Source organism: Zerene cesonia, chromosome 13, assembly GCF_012273895.1.
Source record: "Zerene cesonia ecotype Mississippi chromosome 13, Zerene_cesonia_1.1, whole genome shotgun sequence".
Classification (NCBI taxonomy): domain Eukaryota; kingdom Metazoa; phylum Arthropoda; class Insecta; order Lepidoptera; family Pieridae; genus Zerene; species Zerene cesonia.
Window position 1 is genome coordinate 4,024,599 of NC_052114.1, and position 26,467 is coordinate 4,051,065.

Genomic DNA, 26,467 nt, shown 5'->3' on the forward strand with positions numbered 1-26,467 from the left:
AATAAAGGCGTCAGGCTCCAAAATCTCTGCTTGGAGATGAATGTTTAATTATTGTGTTAGTAACTTGCGATGGAAGGATTAAAATTTAATTATTTTTAATATATGCAATACGACACAACAAAACGATTGTTTCACTTTTTATCTAATTTAAGTTAATTTACGAATAACACATAAGTGTAAAAACGAATTGCCTTCGAAATATATTTTATCCATGGTTAGTGTAGGTCATGGTGTACCTAAACATGTTATCTTTTATTTACTTAGGCAATTATTTTTTGTATATGTAGAAGCAAGTAGTAGCTAGGCAATTATTTTATGTATTTACCTTTTTAATCATTTCTTAATAATGTTAACTGAATAATTGAAAATATTTTGTCGCAATTTTCAGTGAATATACTTTTCACCATTTATTGAAAAAAACACATTTCTAAGTTACTGTCTTCTGTCTGTTACTGGAAATATTAACTTAAATATCGGTCCTTGAAAAACGTTGAATCAAGACAGATTGGCAACAATATTTTCATATTCCACAACCAGTTTCCATATTATCGTCTCAGTTACGTGGCTGCTATCATACACAATCCTAATCCCGGAACAAATCTCAATGAGAGCGTGTGGCTGTAATCCCACCCCCTGCCGCGGCCCGCTCACCCGATTGGCTTTATTAAGGTGTAGCAGACCGCTACAATTATTATTCGTCCCTTGTTTGTGGTACATGTCGTGTCTATGTCCGTGCGATTCTCGTAATTAAGCTTTCGGATCGGCAACTAATGTTATTTGACTTCTTTTCTCGTCTTATTAATTTATTACTCATACATTATTAGACAATTTAGTCGCTTCACAGTTATATTAGTGTCTAGCTACAAATGTTACAAAAATCTTTAATTACAATTATACGACGCTCAGAGCAGCACTTTACAGTGATTATATCATACTTCCAACTCCAAAATTTAGAAATATAATTTAAGTCTTTTCATCGCGGAATGTCTAAAGTCTTATGGCACGTCCAAATGAAAGAGCGCGCAAATTGCGGACGCATTCAAGTTTGACAGAACACCGCTACAGGAGCACTGCTACGAGATTTAAGATATCATATTATGGTGTAATCGGCTAGCCCGGAGCCGCGAGCCGGGGCGGAACATTTCGCTTAAATTTACATAGCGGAAGCGTCGAACGCAACCTTTTTACTTTGTAACGAAAGGCGGATTAGGGAATTTTAATATACAACCACAACTCCCCAAATAATCTTGTATATACGTAGCTTTAAATATTCCATAAAGTAATTGCGCGATCCGGTTGAATTTTTAATGAAGCGTAGTGAAAGTCCTCGTAAGGATTGATTGGTATCCTTTAAATTTGAATATAGAATTACCTCAAACAGCTGAAGATATAAATAATTAAAAGTTTTTTTATCAGCTTACATTGTAAGCTAATTATAAATGTTAAATTTTATTTATTTCTGTGATTGAATAAATTAATTAAATATATGGCAGAAATTGTAGAAATTACTCATAGTTTATTTCATTTGTGCTATTGGTGTTTAATTGCAATGTTTTTTTCTTTTTTCAAAATATGAATTTTGCATGACGAGATATGCTTTAAGACGAACCGAAGGTTGAACTTGGTTATTTATTAATATAAATAACAAAAGCATATATAAGGCAATAGTTTCTAAGATAACCATTAAAATTTGTTTAGCAAAATCTGAATGTTTTAGGTCTCTTGAACAACAATAATTGTATACAAACCAACCCTAAAGGCTATGTCTCATTTATTTATGCAAAATGAATTAATTTTGTTATACAATTGTGGCGGGCCTCGGGCATTCCCTTCATTTTTAATTCGCATTTCTATTATTAAGAGAAAGTCAGTTCTTTTTCCTCTTTCAAAAGTTAATTACATGAAAACTCCCAATTTGCAGCAAGCCTTTTATGGGTTCCATTTTAATGTTTCTAATGGCAAGCCTAAAGGAAATATGAGCTTTAAAGACCGTTTAACTATGTATGAGAAGACTCCCTGTTACTTTTCATTTACGCCACCGTTCGCACTTGAACGTTTCCATATTTTACAGCCTTTTATAATAAGGAAGAAATTTAACGGGTCATTTTGAGTACTTATATTAATGTAAAATCGATGCAATGAGCTAACTGAGACTAAATATTTTTAAACATTTTAATACTCTACGGAACATTTTCTTATATTACTCTTTTATTATAAACCTTAATTAACGACTGAGTAAAGGTTTTAAAGGATTATCTTTTAATATGTAATTTGATTAATTTCCGCAGTCGATATCGCTTTAAAATCTTCTCAGAATTAATAAGCAGGTAATATGTATAATGTTTATTATTCAATTAAATTAACGAACTATCTGCTCAAATTGTAAACTTTAATTAATTTCTATAACTTGTTTTGCTGAACATCGTTGGGCCTTCCCGTATTTCTTATTTATTAACTTGCCTCACTAAAAGCAATGATAGCCAAGCTTTCTGTGTTAAATTAGGAGATACAAGACTATCCGCTACAATAAATGTACCTACACCGTATCCTCCCTCTTCTTAATGTTCTCATGCGGCAATAAACTCTTATAAACTTGCCGGTATCACCGCTCGTGCAATATAACTAAAGTATTTTCACATAAAACATTTGAAATGATGCAAAGCTTAGCCAACAGACAGTTGAGTTCTGTAAATATAACTATAGACGTTTACTCAAACTTGCGATGAAGGTGAAATTGCATGAAACTTGTTTGCTCGCGTATTTTCTCGAGAGTTAGACATAATAAAATAGATGCGGTGCACCTGAGACGGCTTTCGACAAACTCTCGAAAACTTGGATCATATCGCGTCACACTGGGCGTCAATTCTACCTTTGATATACGCTAAATTAGTTGTCGAAAATTCCTCGTGACATGTAACATTTGAGTGCTTTGAATGTTGAGATTCTCGAGTCACTTCGAAGTATTTAGCTCTTGTAAAGTAACCTTGTTATCTTTAGAGGACACAAGATTTTGAAAGTAATCCAACGCTGTAAATGGCTAAGTAGCTTTGAATAAACAATGAATGCTATGTGGAGGTTAGGTTTTCCCGAGAGGGACACTTCCCATTTCTTCCCGAATCAAGCGTTGAACAGTTAATAAATACGTAAGTTCTGTAAAAAGTAGTTACAATTGCCACTCTCGAAATGCTATTTATATTAGGTTTTCATTTAAAGAAAAGGTAAAGAAATGCGTTTTATAAAATATATACAGAGTAACGCTTCCTTTCTTCCGCAAACATTACCGTATTATCTGACCGTTGTCATTGTCAATATGTATTCTAGAAACGTCCAATTTATTGAATAGGTATATTTGGGTTATTTAAATAATGTGCTTTTTTAATTTGCAGACTCATTTCAAGCTTTAATCCAGTATCCAGACACTGGATCAGCTCAAATGGCGAAAACGGTGAGTGCTGTTAACTTCTCTGTTTTTATTAACTGTTTGAAAAGTAAAGCTATAAAACAAAGTTCCTATTGCCTCACGTTTCATTCAACTTAATGACTCGCTTTCGAACTATCTGGAAATGAAGTGACTTAGCCTTAACTGCGCTTCGACTTCAACGAAAGATTATCCAACACACTGCTATTGTAGCTATTGTCATCCATTTGTACCAAGTTTTCCTTGTAAACGTTATTATTTTCTCACTGTTTGCAATCTTCAAAGAAATAAATAATGTTAAATATATATTTATCGTTAAAGTTCAGCCACAGTTTAAGATAGAATGTGGAACTTTTTTGTGCCTTGGATACCGAACAATACATATATTGTGGTTTAAAAGAAATTGGTTACAAAATAGGTTTGCGTATATGAATGTGAACAATGCAGCCGACAGTAGCACGCGAGTGGCGAGCGCCAACTCTCGACAATAGTCCGCACCGGTCGTCGTCGAATGGGACATCATTTTTCTCGACCAAACTTTTCCCATTCGCTATTCATTTGCGTTAGAAGTTGGTCGTACCGCCGCCTACTGCAGCGACTGTTTTAACTTTATTTCTGATGCAGCGTTCAGGGCAAATTAAATTTCGTTTTGCGGCTTCCGCAAACTCGCTTAACGAGTATAATAATTATCGAGCCTTTTCTGAACGCGATAGCTGTGAGTGGCGAGTTGTTTTTTCTAGGGTCAATATGTAATTCACCCCTATTTGTTTATTCTACTTGGTTGAGCGTATAATTGCTTTCTGTATTTATTTATTTATTTAACTTTATATTAATCGAATAATACAAAAAGCTCTAGCGTGCTTAAATGCAAACTGAATTTAATGTGAGCGAATTGTTATGCGGGTGTATTAAAGATTGTAAAAAATGATGAAAAACTGTTTAACTAATCTTTTCAATACTGCCATAGCTATTTATAATAATTCTAACCAATTATTTTTTTCATCGGCACTCACTACTTAAACAATCATTTAATCTAGAAGCGTAAATTAACATGAATGCTGGTCAAGATGCGCTCATTTGTGAATTGCTAAAGAACGCATCTCAAAACTTTGATGCAAATTTTTCTTCGATATGTCTACAGTGCGTTTACATCGTACGGTACAAACAAAATTTTAGTTTTTATTTTTCGATATCACTGAACCAATTATTATTTATGATTGATATGATTATGATTTTACAGTTACATGCGTATACGTATCGTTAGGTCAAAAACTTACTTTTAAACATTTCCAATGTACTTGTTTCTTTTGTCTTATTTCAAAAAACAAATGATCGGAAAATTCTATTTAAATAGAAAATTTTTAAGTAGATAATCTTATGAAGTTTAATTAAAATTAGGGTATTCTCAGTTTAACAACTTTTTTTGGTTTATTTATTTTATTTAAACAACACATTCATTTCATACAATTCCTGATACGATAATTCGGGAATTACATACAGTTCCCGAGAAATGTAGCTTTACATCATCAGGATATATATTCTTTGACATTTCCTTAAATACACTACGAATTTAATAATTGTTTCTCCGAATTTGTCCAAATTACTAAGTGAACAATAATATGGTTCATTCTCATTTTAGTAAGTTGACTCACAAATTAAAGCTCGTGAAGCGAGGAAACCTTTCGCGAAAATTGAGATATCACTCGCGGAGTGGAATGGCGAAAACTTAGAAACGCTAAGTCCTATCTGATACGATTGAAGTTCTGCTTTGTAGCTAAAATATAGGGCCTATTTCAAAAGTCTAGATAATATATAATGTTGATTTAAAAAAAATCAAATCGTTCTAAAAATAATAACAAAACAAGCCTTTGTTCTTATAAGAAGGCATGATGCAATATTATACAAGTAATCCCTATGTTACTTTTCATTAGGAATGTGTTTGTTGAAGACTTGAAAATAACATGTAGGTATACTATATTATTTTTTCTGAAGTGTTTGTTACTATATCGATAACTCAACATGGTCACATAAAGAGGTTTCGTGCTTGATAGTGATTAAAAATTAAATTAATTCAGATATATATTTTCCATAGTAAATCCGAAATCCAAAAGTTGTTGCTGTTTGCACAATTCAGTCGTACAATAATTCATTATGTAACGCGAACAAATTGGTGATCTTTTATACCTCCACCCTCTGTCAGTACAAGGTTTACGAAACCCATTGGGATTTGAACACCGGAAGTTCCTTACGAGGCATCCTAGACTCAGGAGATAGGGAAATTGACCGAATGTAAATTCTCCTTATAAGATAACCCTATTATATATGTATTTTCGAAATGTCAATATCTTATTTGATTTATCATGCAAGTAAGCAATCAACTAACGACCTTTCAGGATATTTACCTTGTTAAAAAGAATCGACTGACAGTTTGGGAACCAATTTAAAACAACAATCCTTTCTAAAGACACCGCGTGCCAGATTCACAAATACCTTATATCAGCAACATTATTTACTTGCTGAAACATAAATTCAGTGGAGAAGCGTCTAGTAATATCCATTGACAGTGTGGTTTGTAATATAAAGGTATTAGCAGTCGTATTAGAGGGGTTGCCGCGGTAATAAGTCTGGCACTCGTTAACGGATCCGACGTCGTAACATCGCTCGCTCAACTCGCCTAACGAGCGTGCAATGTCGGTACACAGTTATTTTATTACATTCTTTACCTCTAAATCTCAAACTTTGACATTATTGCACTTACTAATTTGTTGTAGCCCACAACGTTTGGTGCAGTCTACGACGCTTATTTAATTACTGTTTCCTTTTAAGACCTAAACATAACACCCATGTTCTTGGAAATCGTGAAAGAACTTAAGACTTTACAATCGTTGATGTTTTCATGTGTTAGGTAAAAGATTCGTTAATTTGCATCAATATTAATTGTCCGAAAATTTTAATAACAATCGCACATTAGATACATTAATATCCACTTATCTATGACCAAATACAGTTTTACATTGGGCTCGCTCGTTTGTGCAACGATATCAGTCACAAAGCTCTACAGTAAGAACAATACGAGAGCTCTTAAGTTTTGTGCAGTACTTATGTGGCAGGAAATTTTCTTCGGATGTATTGCGATAAGGTTTTCGTTTCACATACGAATCATAAATGAAAGCGCCGCAGATTTTTCTAAAAATGAAATTGAAACGTCCCGCAAGGTAAGTGGCAACAGAAATAAGAGGTACAAAGTGAAGTGAAGCCGGATAGTGCTCCAACCACAAAGGGCAGAGTCGGATGTTGAGCGCTGAAATCCCCCGATCCCCGACTCTATGATCCTTGACATAAATCTCTAACCTCGCCATCAAATCTTTTCAGAGGGCGGCTTAGGCGTGCAGACACGAAATGTAAGCTCTTAATGTGCTGAATTCGTGTACCTACATGTAGTACCGGGCTCCGCGTAAACATTGCCCCGCTCGTAAATATACCTATTTCAACTCGAAATCCTGTTTACGAAAGGCACCTATAAAACACGTTACCTTTACTTATTCACTTAAAGTTACGAGACATGCGTGAAAAGTAAACGCGTAACGAAACTTAACCAGCTCATTTCGATGCGACGATTACAGTAAGAAAATAAGCAACACAAGACAAACTGAACCATTTACGAGAACTCTAAAAAATTTACTCATACCTTAAACAATTTGAAGCGCTCCAGACTGATTTAACTGCAAATTTATTATTTAATTTCCTACCTGAATACTTATTTATATTTAATTAATCACCAGTAAAATCATAAACACTCAAACAAATTGATACTAAAATGCTCTATCGTTTTAAGTCTATATAGCAGATTGTATACAGGCGTGGATGTACTGATGTGCTGTCATAACTGAATGTACTCGGTGCCGTAATCAAAGCCATGCTACTCCATCAATAAGCAATGATTGATAACAATGTGATGTTCAGGAATACCTACGGGCTGAGACTGCCCACTGGCGTTCACTCAATATGGGGTATAGTTTATGATATACTGTACCACATATCAAGCGTTATGATCTGAATTCGAGAACGAGATTATCAATATCATTTGTGCTCGTTTCTAAATTGTATGATAATTAATTCTTCAAAAATGAATACGACGGCTTCCTTACATAATTAATGACACGATTAGAAATGTGAAGCTAACACTTTCCATATTTTTCATTAACGAATACAGCGTAAATTAAATATGATATAACCTCGAGTTTATTTTATGTTCCATAAAGCGAAATCCGAGGCAGCTTTTATGGACTCAAGGTGCGCTTTTGTTTACATTTTAAAATTGCACTTTGCACCGCGACCCGCGTCTACTCCGGCCTCGCTGTCAACACGAGAAGTATTCAAACGATGTATGTGTCGAAAATATTATAACCCCGTTGTTTATCTTAGATATTGCGGTGAAAATATAAAAATGAAAATTTTAATTGATGTTTTCGTTGAATATATCTTAAGCCAAAAACGCTGTACAGATTAAAACATTGCGGTTATGAATTTCCGTTTACATTGTTGGGTCAAATTATAACGTTTTTAAATATTAAATAGGTTTTTTTTCGTCCCAAACGACCACGAATATCCATAAATTTCTATTTGCATTTCCAAAATGGAGCTACGGCCATTTGTTTCAAGTGTATTTCATTAACATAAATTGCTTTACGTCTATGCAATAGTAACTTTGTTAGCAATCTTTGTTTTCCTATTTCAAACGTTAAGTTGTTTAGAGATGCACGAGAAATCCTTATTAGTTGTAGTACACAATGCCTAACGATTTATGCTCCAAGAAACATTTAATGCTCAATCAAGGTTAAAATCTGATTGCAGAATTGTTGCGCTCTGTTATAATTTAATCCACTTTGTAAATGCAAAGACATATATTCCTTTAGTTAGTGTTTGTTTACATGTTATCTTCTTTTTTTGTTTTAATCTTATTTTAAGAATTATAAACACTCCACGATATTTCAATAGTTTCGTGTTGACATCTAAGGATAGTGTTCAAAAGATAAAACAGCGGATACGATGGCCAGTTTTAATGCAAACAGGATTCAAACTCCGATTAAAATTTCACATGCTATCGCCCAACCCTGCTTAGGTCAGCACAGAGGGCAGACTATCAACAAAGCCCGAACTCTGCACCACCTCGTTACGTGTCAAACATTGTTTAAGTATTGTTTGCAGCTACATTGAGGTTGTTTCGTTCAATTATTAAAACTTCAATATCAAAATCAAAATGGTGATTCATAAACATTGCAGTTGTGTGTGCGCTCACAACGAATGTAGATAATTAAATATGAATGTGGAGCAGTTTACGTGTACGGTTGGTTACAGCGTGCGTGCGATTAACAATGCCATTATGTTGTGAACAATATTATTGTTGTTCACAATACCAATTTAAGCTCACTGTCAAAAGTCGAAGTCTTCATTATTCATGATGTCACTATACGCATTTCGTCTGTAGATTAATCACCGTGTTACTAAGTAATAGGAAGAAGGCGTGGTATTTGAACGATAACAGCGTCGAACATTGTCGGTTGTGTCGCCAACAATTAAGGGTAACCCCGAGTATTAATTACATTGTCCAATGGACCGAAAATGGTTTGTTCGGCTACGCGTCCGCGGATGTGTACCTAACCTAATTGAGGATGCCCACGTTTTGATTCACTATGCTCCCACTACTATAATGATGTTTTTCAGGTAGTTAAATACAAGAGGCTTTCTTAATTGAGGTTGGAAACTTGAGCATAAAATATATGTATTTTGAAACTTGTAATTGCATATATACTGAGTTACTGAATGAGTTACATATATATATTTAAACTATAATATTAAAAAAACAATATTAAAACCTCTAAAAGCGTTGACTAGCAATTAAATAAATTACTAATGTCGTCCGTGTTTTGTTTGTATTTGAAAGCCTTTAATTGTATTTATTTTCAGTGCAGAGCTCAGACTCAATAGTCCCGTAAGTGCTCTCGTCGACCAATGGAAGGAATTTCTGTTTGCACTCGCTTATATTGTTGATCACAATGAAAATATTATGTTCAATAGAAATATGGGTTTTCCGGATCATTTGATATTAATATTTTCTATGGGTTATTATTGCCGTTATTTTTTGTAAACTCGATGATATCTACATACTATGAAATTAAATATTTGATGATTTATATACGTGAGAGAAATAGTGTGTAAATGAAAAACTAATAAATAAATAAATAAACATTTATTAAATCCATTCATTATTAGGTTCACAAAATCGCGCAGAAAATATATTACACAAAACGCTAACATTCAACTCAGAGGATGTCGCAAATCCTTGAATCACAGCGTCTATAAATATTAAAACCGCTAATCGTAGGGTCTCAACAAAACTTTTATCTGGTCTCCCTGGAAAAACCGTCAAAATTAGCAACAAGGGGTGGATTGAGGCGGACCGCACCTAATCCTTCTCTAAGAAGGCTTTGCTTAAACGAGTTCTAACGAGCTAGAGATAAAACAATTACCGGAGACGTGATTAAGAGATACGGAAGACACTTGTTAGATGCTCCTATGATCTGTCGCGCTTTTTAGAAGACACAAGTGAGCCTTGTATAAATTATCAATTTTATTTAGAATAACAAAATAAACAGAATCGGAATTAATTGCACAATTCATTAATAAATTTGTTTCATCTCGGACGAATTGTGTTAAAATTTCTAAATATAATTACGAAGAAAATAAATGTACCGAACGTTTGGTTTGAGTGCCCAGAACAGGCACCTTTTATAGAACGGTAATAACCGCAGTTTATTTTAACGTACGAGCTATATTCTAGGTTAATTACTTTCCAATAATGCCTAAACAAGCTCTCCCTCGCCGCAATCAAAATGTGTGATGTCTACAAAAACAGTTACGTATCAAAGCGACCTCCTTCGCTTTCTTATGTGCTTTTCACATTTCCATATAAGTTGAGATATAAGCGAACCAATCTATTCACGTCTACACATCAGGGGGTTCGCATTTGCATATAGAGCAGAAATTTATTAAATCTACAGCCAATATCCAGCTTTTCGACATTGACTCTCACTTATTCATTACGTTTCTAAAAATTTTATTAGATTGTATGAGATATTCATAAGTCGATTCTCTATTCTACTATATATTCTTTATATAAAAATCTACGAAAATAATATTTACTTCACCTGAAAAATACCCAGAAGATCCTCTTAAAATATTCTACAAAATATTTTTGTGAAAAGATCGCCTAAAGATCAAAGAAATGTCGTCTTACTTTTCATTTCATAAATATTATTGTATTATATCATTTCACTTTTATTACAATATTCCCAAGGAAAAAGTAATGTTAATTGGTTGCATTATTAATACGTCGCAGAGTGGACGCCGCAGGCAGCGGGAGGTTGGCGGTCTTCTAATGAAACGCCTTACAAGAAATGCCCGGGGCACAATTATTGAACCGTTTGAATTAAATAAGTAAGCCAGCCAAAGGATTCAGGAGATTGAATACAGATTTTAAAACTTTAAAATTCTGTGAAACTCGATAAAGCAAAAACCTTCACGAATTTAATATTATATGCCGTTGTTATTCTTTCGATGAAAAATGTAACGTATAGTACGCGCGTTTCATGGACGTCGGGCATAAAGCTGGCAGGAATGGGTTGAGTGCTGTTGCATTTTAATTAATTCCCTTTTCTATCGCGATGCGCCGTTATCAGCTTCCCGCAGGCGTCGTGGACAAACAAATTGCCAGCGCAGGAGCGTAACGAATTCGACACGGTCATGTTGTAATTTTTTCTTCTCCGTAATCGATTTTTAACCCTACTGTTTTATCGGAAAATTATATCTTAAAGTTTTGCGAGATGTCTTCATATTTTTTTATGTAGAAAAGAATGCCCTTTTATATTATTTAATTACCTCATATAATGAGTATGGAATGGCGCTATTTAAACTGTACACATTCTATGGGGGTGAGTAGCAATTATTTCCTTACTATTAAAAATAGGTTAACACGTATTTTTGTTCCCAGGCCCTCGACGGTCAGAACATTTACAACGGATGCTGCACCCTCCGCATCGACTACTCGAAGATGACTTGCCTGAACGTGAAGTACAACAACGACAAGTCGCGGGACTACACCAACCCCACGCTACCGTCCGGCGACGGTGACACCCATCAGCTCTTGACCAGTGAGTTGATGTCACTGCGTGCTCGCCTCCTGGCCCTCGCATCCAGGAAGAGTTAGTCCCATACTACTCCACACCTGGACGCTTACGCACTACCTCTGTTTATCTGTACTATCGTCTATCTGTTGCAAGGAACGCTCTAAAGTCGCAGTTGACGAACTAAAACCGTTTGTAGCGTTCAACATGTTGCCTTGAATTTGACGTGGGTCATGCTGTTTGTTATCTTTCACTCAAAATTGCGTACTCACTTGTACATGTGGCACTGAATATTTTATTTCTATCTACAGGCTCTAATATGAAACTTCCAGAAACCCATTCCCCGTGTGTTGCTTGTTTCCGAATTTTGTTTATTTAGCATGAATAAATAAAATGTATATACATTTTTCCACGTGAGATTGAGCCTTGTATCGTCTTTCACCTTCAAATGCCATAAATTACTCTTTAAAATTTAATTCTTACCTACATTTTGATAAATAACGGAGACCTTTACCGAGTAAGCCGTATAAGTAGCTACTTCACTCTTCCATTCTATCTTTTGTCTTGTTTATTATTCATAATCAATTCTAAATGTTTCCACAGTGACTAATAACTTTTCATAAATCCTTACTGCACCGTAGAGGGTTGTGATATATGAGGATTATTCTGGCATTGCCGATTTGTTGCTTTTGTTACCTAATACCGCTTTATACGTACAAGGGTCTGTGCAAAAAGACTACATGTTTCGTGTGGTTTCCCTTTAGGTGTTTCTTACTAAACTTTAAATATACAGAGTGGATGCAAGATTGAGTTACAAAAGAATCTAATTTTTTATTTGTAATAATCACAATATATCTACTTATGCCCGCGACGCTTCCACTGTTGCTGGAGTTTAGGGGGTAGTAGTAGTAAGCGTAGTAAAAAAGCTCCCAAAAAAGTATCAATCTATATCTTTCCCTTCCAGTCCGTCCCCTAAAGTCTATTTTAAAAAGTCTACATAATATATAACAATAAAATCCTACAAATTGCCACCATTATGACTTCCCTAGGCGGCGGTGTTCTCGCGCCCCCGTTCCTAGGCCTGGGCTCGGGGCTCGCTTCCCCGTACGGCGTCGGCGTCGGCGGCGTAGGGCTGCCCGCGTTCGGCGCGCTCACGCTGACGCCCGCGTCGCCGGCCCTGCGCGCGCTCGCCGCGCCGCCGCTGCCGCTCGCCACCGTGCTGCTCGTGTCCAACCTAAATGAGGAGGTATGTACATACACGCACACAAAAACATTGCACATTTATAGCTTAACCATATTATACAAAAAAATTATACCTACATAACAATTGATTGAGAACATTTTCAGAATTGTTAGCGATCAAATAAATCGCGAACTTAATTCATTGAAATATTTTCTAATATTGTTAAACAACATGATAGTTAATTCGTATTAAACAACCGAAAGTTTATTTAATACAAATAAAATTCGGTGGCAGCAATATTTTGGACTAAAGAAATTTATGTAATATTACATATCATATTGAGCGAACAATCAAATCTAAAAACAATTGATCAAATTGACAAATCAAATCTAAAAACAGTTTATTTGCATTGTTTATAAAGCATTTAGAAGAGGTTCGTGGCCCATAATCTAACATTACACCTCAATCAACAACCCAACTTTAACACGTTAACCGCCAAGCCTATTTCATAAAAAATGCTTACAACGCTGAAATAATTTTTATGTCCTACCATCTCTCTAAAGTCTGATTATATTAACTTCACAGTATTAAAAGAGTTTTGTAATCAAGTTTTATGAAATTCTCCTAGTGGGGTTACCGGTACCCCCCGGCTCTGTAGAAGGTATATTTTGCTGGTAACCCCTAAGGCGGTTAACATGTGAAATTTCTGCAACCATCAAATGATGTGTTTCTTTTTTAATTCATTTTATATATTTGTCTCGTCGCCAGTCCCTGACCCCAAAGCGATTTACGCATTTAATAATACATTCAGTTTGCATTGTCTATAACACATTTAGCAATCAAATTAGAGGGCCGTTACCCTTAGATGTTTTAAAGAAATTTAAAATGAGGATGGAACATGATATAGCCTCTTGACAAAATGCATTGCGCTAACACAATAGCCGGTAACGTCCATTCGCAAGATTTTAAGTCGGGTTCACGGCGAGCGACTAATTGTTAATTGGTTGAACTAATTCACTCGGCGTTACGGGCTATTCATTTATATATTCCACTTGAACACCTTGAATAAGTTGCTAATTTTATTTATAGATATGACAAGATATCTGACATATTGTATCTTTTACGACTATTTATAATACTATCTCTTTTCTCTTTCCTATTGTTTTAGATGGTCACGCCTGACGCTCTCTTTACCCTTTTCGGTACGTGTGCACATACATTCCGTATTTTATATTAAAACATTAATATTACTATATACTGAGTCCCTGTCTGCCTGGAAGACAAATTGTCAGCTAACATTCTGGATTTCTTTACTGATAACCGCATCCATAGACTTGGCGTCGAAGCTTCGCTTGTTAACACTATCCATTCTGAGATCATTCTGAGCTTTATATTAACTGTGTGTGACAATTTGTGTTTCAGTCGTTTAGCTGTAGCTGTGTAGCTAAGGTAGACAACTACCTAGTCTTATGTGTTTTAATGCTTCCGATGATTGATTCATTAGATTTTAGCCAGTCTTCACAGTGTAGATAGTGATGATGTAAAATATGTTGAAGCTAAGAGTACAATAGTTAGTATAATGGACTGTACAAATTTGTTTACCCTGTACAATCAGCTAATTGGATTGTTAACATATTAATCGGAAGCTTAACGTGACCTAATATAGTTAGATTTTCTCTCTTGTATCACTTAATCTGTCCCATTTCAAAATTATTATTTATAATTATGCTGAAACATAGTTGAATTGTTAACTAGATTCGAATAGATTCTTATACTAAAACATAACACGAAATAATACAAGTTGCTAGAAATAAGAGATGAATAAATAAAAAAATAGCATTGTTCCGTATGTAACACACTTTTACCATTTAGGCGTGTACGGCGATGTGCAACGAGTGAAGATCCTTTACAACAAAAAAGATTCAGCTCTAATTCAGATGGCGGAACCGCATCAAGCCCATCTCGGTAAGTGGACCTTATGGCGACAGGCACAAAGAACATTATCGAATAGCGCTTCATATTGTTTAGAAACGCCGCGTTATTTTTTCTCCTTTGAGCACGTTCCGTTACGGCATCATGAATGTTCTAGTGCCAGTTGATCCCGGACATAAAAGGAAATCGCGTAATAAACGCACTTGTTTAGATACATCGGTATTGTCCACGATGGTGCTCCCGTACCACCAAACTTTGAAAATTTTGCCTTTAAATTATTGTATTGTTGTGGTAGTTTTCGTTTTAAAAATATTCATTTTTATTAGTTCAACTAATGTGTTGATCAACAATAGAATACGCTAAAAGATACAATACATAGAATCCAACTCGGTCTTCTCAAACTTTAAACAATGTGTGTACTGAAATACACCCAAGACTACATGTAATTTTTGCAAAAGATTTTATTTTCATTTTCTTACTATAACCGACAACCCTACCTTTACATACTGTATATATTGAAATAATATACATTATGCACCTTTTTTAAATTAAAACTTATTTAAATGTGCTCCAAAAACCAATAAAATATGTTCGATTTGAATTTGTAAAATTGATACTTAAATGTATCGCGTATCGCGACAAAGCCTACAAGAACATAACCCATTGCAGCGATGACGCACATGGACAAGCTGCGCGTGTTCGGCAAGGCGATGCGCGTGATGCTCAGCAAGCACCAGACCGTGCAGCTGCCGAAGGAGGGCCAGCCGGACGCCGGGCTCACTAGGTGAGCTAACTGTTATAGCCGATCAGCCTCATTGTACACGTGGCTGATTGGTAACAAGTCTACACACACATATACTTTTATCTGTGATAAGAAAGCTTTACTTTTTCTAATGACAATTATAACATACACGGCTTTTGACCGCGGTTCGCACGCGTTTAATTCAGAATTATAGTTTAATAGATGTTATTACATAATATACATACAAAACTTTCTATTAAATACTCCATCTATTTAAAAAAATGCCACCACAATCCCTTGTATAGTTTTAAAGATCTAAGCACATACATACAAACGCCGGCGACTTTGCTTTATAAGATGTAGTGATCTATGAAAATTTATTAGATTAAAGTTTTGTTGAACATTTTGCAATTACTGAAAAAAATATTTGGATGTATTTCCAATCACTCCTGTTCACAACTACCCTGATAATATATGTATAATTCATTGAAAAATATAGAAGAAAATAAATTATGTGTTTGTGTATATTGTATATTTTTTCTTCAATCGATACACACTTTTTAATTCCTAATTTAATAAAAAGATACACGTTGAATATAGAGAAAGATACGTTTTATGTAATGTGTGTAATAATTTTCTTATTCTTATTTAGCGATAAAGAGAAACCACATCCATCCAACTAAACAAATTATCCTATATATAATATTAGGTTTAGGACGATTATTAGCCGTGAAAGTTACAAAATATAACTCGGATTCAAACATACAAAATACAACGATGTAACTATAGCTTAATTACAGTTAAGCTATTATAGTATAATATTTAGTAATTATACTGAAACAAGCGAACAGTGTAATACAACTCAGACCTGAGAATTCCCAATATTATAGTCACAGTGCCTAGCTACAGTAATTATTAGAAATAGCTAGCGGTCTAATCAGCGGATGTGCGCTCTAGGCTACGGGGAATATCTTACTAATATTTCATTGGCGAAAGTTAGTAAGAATGAATAGATTGCTCTTACACGCCAAAACAGTTGATCCTACTAATATTACAAATGCGAACGTTTGTGAGGATGGATGTATGTATGTTTGTTACTCTTTCATGCAAAAACTACTGAACCGATTGCAATAAATTTGTTACGTGGATTGCTGGACAAGTGGAATAACACAGAGGCAATTTTTTATCCCGATATTCCTACGGGATACAGACTTACGCGGGTGAAACCGCTAGTCTAATGGACTCTACTGAACATGAATGGTCTCAAGCTACCACGCGAGTAAAGCCGCGGGATCAATTAATACCTAACTAATAAGTTGTTGAATATCATCATAAATCCATAATAAGCGAATATAAATAGCATAAAAATCATGTATTACATTTAAATATTATGCGAATAAAATAAAGCACTAAGCTTATTGATGTTATTTTCACACACCGACTACGTACCTTTTTCGTGGAAAATATTAAAAGCTTCGAACAAAATACTCAACTAAAGTTTTTTGTGTTTACTACGTTAGCAAAGAAATAATGAAAGGATTGGCTTATATCAACTAAAACATTTGGAAAACAAAATTTCATTTCAGTGGCGACTTAATACAAAATATAATATTTTACTAATTAATTATCTATTATGTACGAGCGACTCCTTCGCGAAATTTCCGTCGTTATTATATATATATATATACATAAATTTTTTTTTCAACATGGACAAGCCCCTGTTCCATGAGAGGTATTTTATAATATACTTTTTAAATATAAGTGATTAATATTCCAGGGACTACTCACAAAGCCCCCTCCACCGATTCAAGAAGCCGGGCAGCAAAAATTACCAGAACATTTACCCACCAAGTGCCACCTTGCATCTGTCCAACATTCCGTAAGTATTGTAAAGTTTTTGCAATTTCTTCCCTCTCAACCCTTCCCTTCTTATCTATCATTTGGTAGAAAATTAATTTGACGGGCAAGAAGTTTTTTAAGTAATAAAAAAAGAACAGGCTTGGTAGGACATTTTTATGAAAAATATTCATATAATATAAAAAAATCTACGAGGCTATTTTAAAATGCGAAAAGTTAAAACAAAGAAATCTACCACAATTTAATCCCGTGTATTTTGCTAAAACCTCCCACTCACGTATTTTAAGCGTCATGTAGGGACGTCCCACGTCATTTGTCAAAAGTCGCCAGGCCATCCTTGCCAAATTGATACATTTCACAATGTAGGTTAGTGCCTACACAATGCTTTTTTTCTACATTATCTTTTTGGGGAGAAATCGCTATTAGTGATATTATCGTAGTTTATACGTTCACGGTCATAGTCAGAAGTTCGGGGGAAAAGGGGGTGGGAGATTCAATAAAGTGAATGACTAAATGAAATAGCATAATAAAATAGCCCTTATAACACCCGTTTCGTTTTAATTAATTTAACGCTTAATAAGCGAATGCAACATAAAAATAATCTCTTTCGAATTAACAACACTAAATATATATACATATTAACGATTATTATAATGAGAAACATTCTGTCCTAAAAAAACGGACAGACGTTCATTTCCAGGCCATAGATTCTAAAATAAGGTCATATGACTTTTTCCTATCAAACACAAAAATATGCACGTATTGATGTAACTTCAAAACTCAAAAATCGCATTAATAAATTAAAAAACACTCAACTTGAGTAGCTACCAACGTTTTTGGGAACGTATCTTAAAAATGCAGCTGCAAAATATTTTAAATTACCACACGTGCATACAATAAAATAGCGCAAGTTAATAGTTCAATTTCACTCGTATCCGTGGAATAGATTCGCCATTGCAGTAACAATTACACAATGAACGTTTGTTCGCAGAGCGACAGTCTCCGAGGACGACATTAAGGACGCGTTCACCAAACGCGGGTTCACGATCAAGGCTTTCAAGTTCTTCCCGTGAGTATTTTATATGCATTTTTTTGCATTATACTTATTGAATAAACAGCTTTAAGTGCATGTTTTATGAGAATATATATTTTTATTGTAAGTAATTTGTCTTTTTTTTTGTTTCTATACAACAATTCAAAACAAATATGTTGATCACATAAAAATTGGAAACGTAAAACTAATATGACTTTCGTTCATGATAATACAAAATCTTTTTAAATAATATTATATCCTACTTTAAATGGAAAGGTTTAATTCGAACTTTATATACTATCACAATACAATAATTTCATCATTTTATCTTATAATCCTGCTAGTTGATTCTATCATATAAGCGTGTTCTTTAGTTATTATTATTATTTTTAATCATGCTTATACATTTTCATAAATGAAACTTTGCATTGTGGTGCGCTTCCAGCAAGGACCGCAAGATGGCGCTGGTGCAGCTGCCGTCGATCGACGACGCGGTGGCGGCGCTGATCAAGATGCACAACTACCAGCTGTCCGAGTCCAACCACCTGCGGGTGTCGTTCTCCAAATCGAGTATTTAAACCGCCCGACCGACGGAATATCACACAAGCGTCGTCGCCGCATCGCCGGCCTCTCTCACACTCGAGAACTCCTCGACTGAAAATTATAATGTATCTGTATTACGCTTACTTGGAACAGTTTAGATGTTAAGTGCTATTACTCTACTTCCCTAGTGAATACGTACGTTTACATAATTTAATATAGCGACATCTATCGGCGGCCGCCGGGACTTCCGCGGCGCGCGGCAACCTCCACTACTCAGAGAGAGTCTAATGTTATAATATTTTGTGTGGTATTTCATTCCGCGTATTTAATAATTGTAACGGTATATTTTTATTTTTTTACATTATAGATATTATACGTTTCCAGTGATTTGAATAATTTCATTCGAATATAGCTGATCGCAATGTGATTGCGCTAGAATTATTTCATTTGTCAACTGATAGCTATTGTGAGCGATGTCAAACATTGCAATGGTTGTTTTATAATTATTATTATTAATTATCAGCTAATTTACACATTTATTATTATATTATTATTAATTATTATCAATTATTATTATATCCGTCACATGTGCACATTGTTAAAACAATATATTTTCCTCGTCACATATAATTTGCAGTTATCGCTATAAGATTATATTTTATAAATATATTTTATTCACTATTTTAATATGCACAATTTATCATTGCATTTTTAATTAATTATAGTTTTGTGCGCATACACATTTTTTGTTTTATGAACGAGAATGAATTGTATAAAAATGTGTATGTGTGTGCAATATTAGTTATAGACAATTTTATTAGTGTTAAGGTTATATCATCTTGGAGCGGTTTAAGCCGGCTCATTGCTACACTCTTCCATATTGTTTCGTTATTTAGAAAAATATTCTGTTAATCGTTTCGAAGTAGTTATCTCGATTAGTTAGTGTAATCACAACTCTCGTATCTTACATAGACTCTAGATAATAATACCATAATACTATCACTGTAAAGGTTATGTTCAGTGACATAATAGTGACATGATGCATTTATTTGATGTTAATTTATATTAATGGTAGCTACAACATACTATAAATGCTCGTGCATGTTTCACTAAGTGATTATTTATAAAGGATTATTTATTTCTTTGTACCCATTGTCCCTGCAATATCTTACGCTTCGGTTAATTCGAACCCGACCAAAGTTCGGTCGCAGTCCTTGTTGATAATTGGGAATCGGGATCTGATTTCTAGGGAATGTTATTAGTGATGCAGCCAATTTTAATTGTACGAATACTAGAATTCAAATTTTTTCTCTATTTAAAACATCTATTTGCTGTATTTATAATGAAATTATCAACAACAGTTTTCATTGAATGTTGGTATTTATGGAAGTATTGTTTATGGTCTTGTCCATAGAGTTGTATTTGCATTGGTCGCATCACTAAATGTTATGCTGTCAGTATTCACACTAACGTATAATCAACAGTATTTTAGTGTAATATCCTTACTCGACACTTACTTTGTATATAATTCTGCTAATTTCCAATGAAGTTTCTCACATTTCCAAATCTCTGCTACGATTGGTTTTCACACATCTTTGCCTTCTTAATTTAAATAAATATGCGTCTAGTCCAATTCGAAAGAGATTAAGTTGTGATTAAGTGATTTAATATTAATTCGAACTAACCTTCTAAAACTCTGGTAATTTTAATGGGTCGATATTTATTTCGTGCAACGTCTCCGAGCGGTGCGAACTCTCAATTAGGACCAGTTTTAAGTGTTCAGTTACACGTCCATACAATGTGATTAGGCAAACATGCGTGAAACAGATACCTGAATATGACGAGTTAAGGATATATTGTTGTCGTACGCGATGCGATGCGTACATAATCGATTTTTAACAAAATTTTAATGTTAGGTGGTTTTAAACATTATGTCTTCAACCGTAAACGGTTACTCCATTGTCCATATCTGTCAATGCCAACCTATGTGTTGACAAGGATGAAAGTTACTATAGAAAAACAATTGTCAATGCAAAAGTTTACCTATCTAACAAATTTACGATTATTCGGAATTGTCTATGAGTCACAAAATGAAGTAAATATCTATAATTATTATGATTATGATAGTGCAGACATTAAAAATCACATATTTACACTATATTGTATCATAATTATACATCACGTACGGATTAATGATAAAACTAGAGCTTAGTAAAATGGTTAAAGAAGATAGTTTTCAATAAGAAGTAAGGATCGTAAGGGAAATATTGTTTTAAAGTCGTATTGTATTCATCGGTAACTATCTGAGGTAAGAGCGTATAAGTAGATCGGTTTATATAACGTTAGGAGACCAGGGTGTGGTGATATTTTGCACAATTTTGAAAATGTTTTACTTATACGGTGGGCCTGGGCCCGCTACGAAATTGGAACTGTGGTTAATGACTGGTGGGGTTCGTTCAGGGAGGATCGGTATAAGCTGTAATATGAGATTGGATTAAAATGGAATATTAATAAATTATTAAATGTCATCAAGAAATTACATATCGGTATTTAAAGAACGCTACACAAACGGGCTCGCACTCGACACGGCCGTGTGTAACGTTTCGGGCCTAAAGTTTCCTCAGTGACACTGGTATTGACTAATAGATAATTATAGGGATTTATGTGTTTAGAAAAGTATTTTAAATATATAGGATAATGTCGTAATGTAATAAGATAAAATCAGTGTTTAGAATGAGATGCCAAATTTAAAGTCAATACACATTATTTTAGGTAAATCTTAAATTAATTAATCTTAACATTTATTAAAAAGTTGATGAAAGATGTTACAGTTAAATTATATTTGAGAGTTTTATTAAGCGCAGTGTATGCAATTTTATTCATAGTAAGTGAACATTGTTTCAATTTGTTAGTTAAAAGTTATGCGTTAAGAAATGATGTGAATGTTGTTTTCAATGTTTCCACTTCGCTGTTCTCTATACGCTGCTCTCGTGAGTCGTGATACATATTGAACATTGTCGTCGGTACTATAGGTTCCTTCCGATTGTTGTTTTGTCGCAAACTTGAAGCATATCCTTGCATATCAATATTTTGATTTGTTTCTAACTTTCATTGTGCTTGTATATTTATCTCGTATCGTAAGCTGTAGATAATACTTACTATACAATGATTTGTATCAATATGAATAAAGGCCAACATATCAATGAATAAAGCTTCGGTTAAGGCGCATGAATTAAATTTATCCTATCCTTTATTATTTTTGTCTGTTCTTTATATCCTAACTAATTTATAGTTTAAGTTTCAATATCATTTAAAAGTGTCGTCATTCAATTTTTCTTATTTTAGATTAAGCCTTTTGTGTGTTTAATTTCATTCTTATTTTTTATTTCATAATTAAACTATTATTAGCATTGACAGCTTTTTGTTCTTTATTTTCCACCTCTCCTATCTTGTTGCGTAACGCCCGAACCGCGTGTTTCTGGATATATTTGTATTCAACTTTAACATACCCAAAGAGTTATTTTCGGACCTCGATGATAATAATCAACCTTTTCATTTTCCGTTAAGGTTGAAAAATATTCATTGTAAATAAAACTTTAAAATTTTTAAAGGGGATCAATATAATGAAATGGTGCACTCAAATGCACCGTTGATACTCTAGACATATTCTACTTAGATCTTAACTGTCCTGTCGAGAATACTAAACTGAATTAAAATAGAGGTAATGTTAAACGTTTCAATAAAAATTCATCTTTCGACTCCTCTTCGCTTTTCGGTTTTCAATTTGTCTTGGCACTCGTATGAATTTAGGAGGATTACAGGTTGTTAAGTTCTATGTGAGGGGGGGTAAGGGACATAAATATTGCCAATGATATCGTTTTACTGTATTATCAAAAAAGAGTAAAATATGCACAGGGTAATACAAATAAATTTATTTGACCGTTCCCGGTTGCAAATCGGGGGAGGGTGTTTTGTCCGTGCCACGTCCCTTATTCCAAATGAGTTGAAAGAACTGAACCATTTCATATTGAAACGTTGAATTAGACAAAAATGTATAACTGCCACTTTTGTAGGCGAACACTTCAAATCTTGTATAAAGTAACTTATTTCAATTCAATGAAATTATGTATCTATGAGTTTTCAAAATATCCACATCCTACAAACTGGCAGTTATTCCTATGTTATATAAAATATTCCGGTGTAAATACTTATATACACAACTTTATAAATAATAAAAATATTAGTATTTACTACAGATTTACCTACATAATCATTAATTAAGATAATTAGATAAAATTCTGACCGTAGATGCTCTAGTGGTTAATAGATGCCTACATGAAAAAGTAAAAAAAAATCCTCGTAGTATCTTATCTGCCCAGTTTCCTGGTTTCAATTGAACTTCAGATCATTCCTTTTAAAATGTAAAAGGTGTGCAAATTAAAGGGTTGTGTGTAATATTAAAATAGTTTATTAGATGTATACAAACAGTTTGTGTGCCGAAATGTTATTTCACCAATTTATGTAAAGCACATCTGTTTATTTTATCTGTGAATAAAAATATTTGACGAAATTAAAAGACGTTCTTAATTAATTCTGAGTCACACCCTGCTTACAATATATCGATCCATATTTTCTTAGCAATGAATGGGAAACCTTCATTTCCCCTAAAAAGAGCAAAAATTTGATGGCTTTATTTATAAAGATAATAAGTAGGTTTAGTTGTTAATTATTCATGAAATTTTTTTGGAGTATAGGTAGCCTACTATTAAATGGATTCGAATTTATATTTTGAGTTCAGATTTTCAGTAAGAATATGAATACTTTTTACTCTGATATAATTCGAGATCAAATGTGTAAAGCTAATAACTGCCGGATTCCTATCCTATATAAGAAATTATTAGAGTGCCTCTATTATGTACGGGCCCTGAGCTCTGAGCTCAAAGCACCTGCGTATAACAATCATTGCAACTTCGTAAATCATAAATCATCATAAATTTAATCGTACATTTAAAAATGTCGTTAATATCGTTATGTTCCTTTATCGACCAGGGAAATAGCATAGACTAAATTTGAATTATAGTAATATTTATTTTACCAGCCAGGTATTTGAATCCCCTTATCGAGTGATCCCATGGCTGGAAGCCGCCTCGTTACATAATATGTTTTGTGTTAACTTGAAAAATCCTATTATATTTGAAAATCAGTGTTCATCACTAGCTGGGTCTTTGAAAACCTAACTACGCTGCTAGTTGCAGTTGTTTTAAATTTTAGCTACTTTTCTGTCAATTTTCAAAAAATTTTACACTCATATTATGTATGTTTACATTTATTAAATATTTCGTCACTATCAGTTTTTCAGACTCACCATTCGAACTTCAAAAAACGTCACACAAACATCAATTTAATACTCTAATATCGCACTAGGTCCATTGCGATTATACGTCAAACTACGCGACAAAACTATATTGGGATAGGGAATTATGCATGTATTTTTTATATTTTACAACGCTTTATGCTAGAAACAAAGAGTAGATTAATTTACACGAAAAAGAGAACCTACTCACGGTTAATTTCTGGCAACCCTATTCGAAACAGCGCCCCTGCTGTTTTGGCTCCGAACTAATTTTATAATACACACTATATCTAGGGGTATATATTATGTAACTATAAGTAATGTATACAAAATAATATACAATAGTTAACAATCAAAGATATATCAATGGATAACAAAAACAACAATACTTTTATCATATTTTATTTTTATAACATTTCCCCCATACAATCTGATTTATTGATCTTCACAAAGTACACAAAATTACATTCATTGTAATATTTACAATTTATTTTGTCAATTGATTCTCCTACAATATAATATCTGCTAAATATCTGATAAAATATATAACTACAACACAGAAAATAAGCGTCCATATCGCACACTGAAAACCACTATTTTGGAAAGGAAGTCTTGAACACAAAGTTGAGATCTACTATAAACCTCGATTCAACGGACTGACACGGATTCGCATCCGAAAAATAAGATAATTCATAATATTATGTAACGAGAAAACTACAAGCAAAGCAACCAAGGCACGCTGTAACCGCCATATTGTAAAAATAATCAAAATATATTTCATATCTTAACGAAATACATGAAGGTAGATCTTTTCTGCACAACAGAATCTCAATTAAAAATATGTATGGCTAATGCCTTTTTTAAACATTGAATCTGCGGGATGTAACTTAAATTATACTACGATCGACGTTTTTAATTACGTTACAATTGTATTTACATGCGAAAACTTGTAATTGGCCTTATTTTTTGTTTCACTTATGCTACGAATGTATTTATAGCTGTAAGTTTTCTTTTAATTAAATAAATAAAAGAAAGTTCTCCCTGCCACAAAGGCAACACAAACTTTTCTACTAATATCCTGTTTGTGAGGATGTGTGTGTGTTTGTTACTCTTTCACGCAAAAACTGCTGAACCGATTGCAATGAAATTTGGTACGTTGACTACTGGACAGCTGGAATAGCATACAGGCAACTTTTTATCCCGATATTTCTACGACATACGGACTTACGCGGGTGAAACCGTGGGGCGCAGCTAGTCCTACTAATATTATAATTGCGAAAGTTTGTAAGGATGTGTGTGTGTGTTTGTTGCTCTTTCACGCAAAAACTACTAAACTAATTGCAATGAAATTATGTGAAACTTGTAATTTGCACGGAATTCACGTGGAGTCATACAGATACCGCAACAGCTGCAGCCTCAATATTGGAAGTCGAAATCTTGAAATCGGTTAGGTATCGATTTCTATCGATTATTTAAAATCAAATTAACTGATTTTTGATTAAAATCGACTTAGCCATCCCTATCATAGACAGATCTACAGCAACGTCAAATCCGAGTGTCAAAAGTCAAAACTGAAACTTCACTCTAGTTTCACTTTCACAAAAAATAAGATTATGTTGCAAGTTGCAATTTACAATAAAAAAGTATTAGTGAATAATAAAATATTGTTACTTATTTGCGATGACTGAATAGATAAGTAATAAACATGTTTAGAATGTTTAATAAGAACATTTTTTATAGAACGACATTGCGTCTGACACCAGCGGTCGTAATTCCATTTTTTAAACAAAATAACGAAAATGATTACAATTTGCTTGAAAAATCTGATCAAGAAGCCCCAATAACTGGATGGGAAAGAGTTAAGCGCATGTATAGTAAAAAGTACGACGCAGATTATTGGCACGGAGCATAATAACAATAGCAAAGTTCATAACCTCATTTTCATTATATATGTTTTTTTTTTTCAGTGAATATGAAGAGTTTTCTATAGAAATACACAATATAGCACAAGCATCTATGAGTGGCATTTTTTTTGGCGCCTGCTATGGAGGTTTTATCAAATCCAGGGATGCTTATCTTTATTTTATAGAAAATAATCAAGCTGCGGTATTTAATTCTACGTTTCAGGCGAAGGTAAATTTTGAAATAATTCTACTATATTGGTAATTCAATAATTTTATGGCAAAAAATTATTATGGAGAATGACAATTTAACATAAACTTC

The 26,467-nt window shown here is 33.8% G+C and overlaps 2 protein-coding genes across 4 annotated transcripts in view; both read left to right on the plus strand.

Annotated features, from left to right (window-relative positions):
- The window catches only part of LOC119831056 (polypyrimidine tract-binding protein 1), a 313,383-nt gene extending 289,921 nt beyond the window's left edge, over positions 1–23,462 (plus strand). For 2 of the 3 annotated variants that reach the window (XM_038354285.1, XM_038354287.1), the window contains 9 exons: positions 3,387–3,445; positions 11,469–11,679; positions 12,651–12,847; positions 13,953–13,986; positions 14,657–14,749; positions 15,386–15,500; positions 17,236–17,337; positions 18,307–18,384; positions 18,794–23,462. In XM_038354285.1, coding sequence (XP_038210213.1) covers positions 3,387–3,445; positions 11,469–11,679; positions 12,651–12,847; positions 13,953–13,986; positions 14,657–14,749; positions 15,386–15,500; positions 17,236–17,337; positions 18,307–18,384; positions 18,794–18,926 — 1,022 coding nt within the window. In that variant the 3' untranslated portion in view covers positions 18,927–23,462. The remainder of the gene's footprint in view (positions 1–3,386; positions 3,446–11,468; positions 11,680–12,650; positions 12,848–13,952; positions 13,987–14,656; positions 14,750–15,385; positions 15,501–17,235; positions 17,338–18,306; positions 18,385–18,793) is intronic. The other variant, XM_038354286.1, reaches the window with a different exon arrangement.
- Positions 23,463–25,805: 2,343 nt separating this feature from the next.
- The window catches only part of LOC119831267 (RPII140-upstream gene protein), a 2,944-nt gene continuing 2,282 nt past the window's right edge, over positions 25,806–26,467 (plus strand). Inside the window, exons 1-2 of the mRNA XM_038354563.1 lie at positions 25,806–26,125; positions 26,212–26,406. Coding sequence (XP_038210491.1) covers positions 25,950–26,125; positions 26,212–26,406 — 371 coding nt within the window. The 5' untranslated portion in view covers positions 25,806–25,949. The remainder of the gene's footprint in view (positions 26,126–26,211; positions 26,407–26,467) is intronic.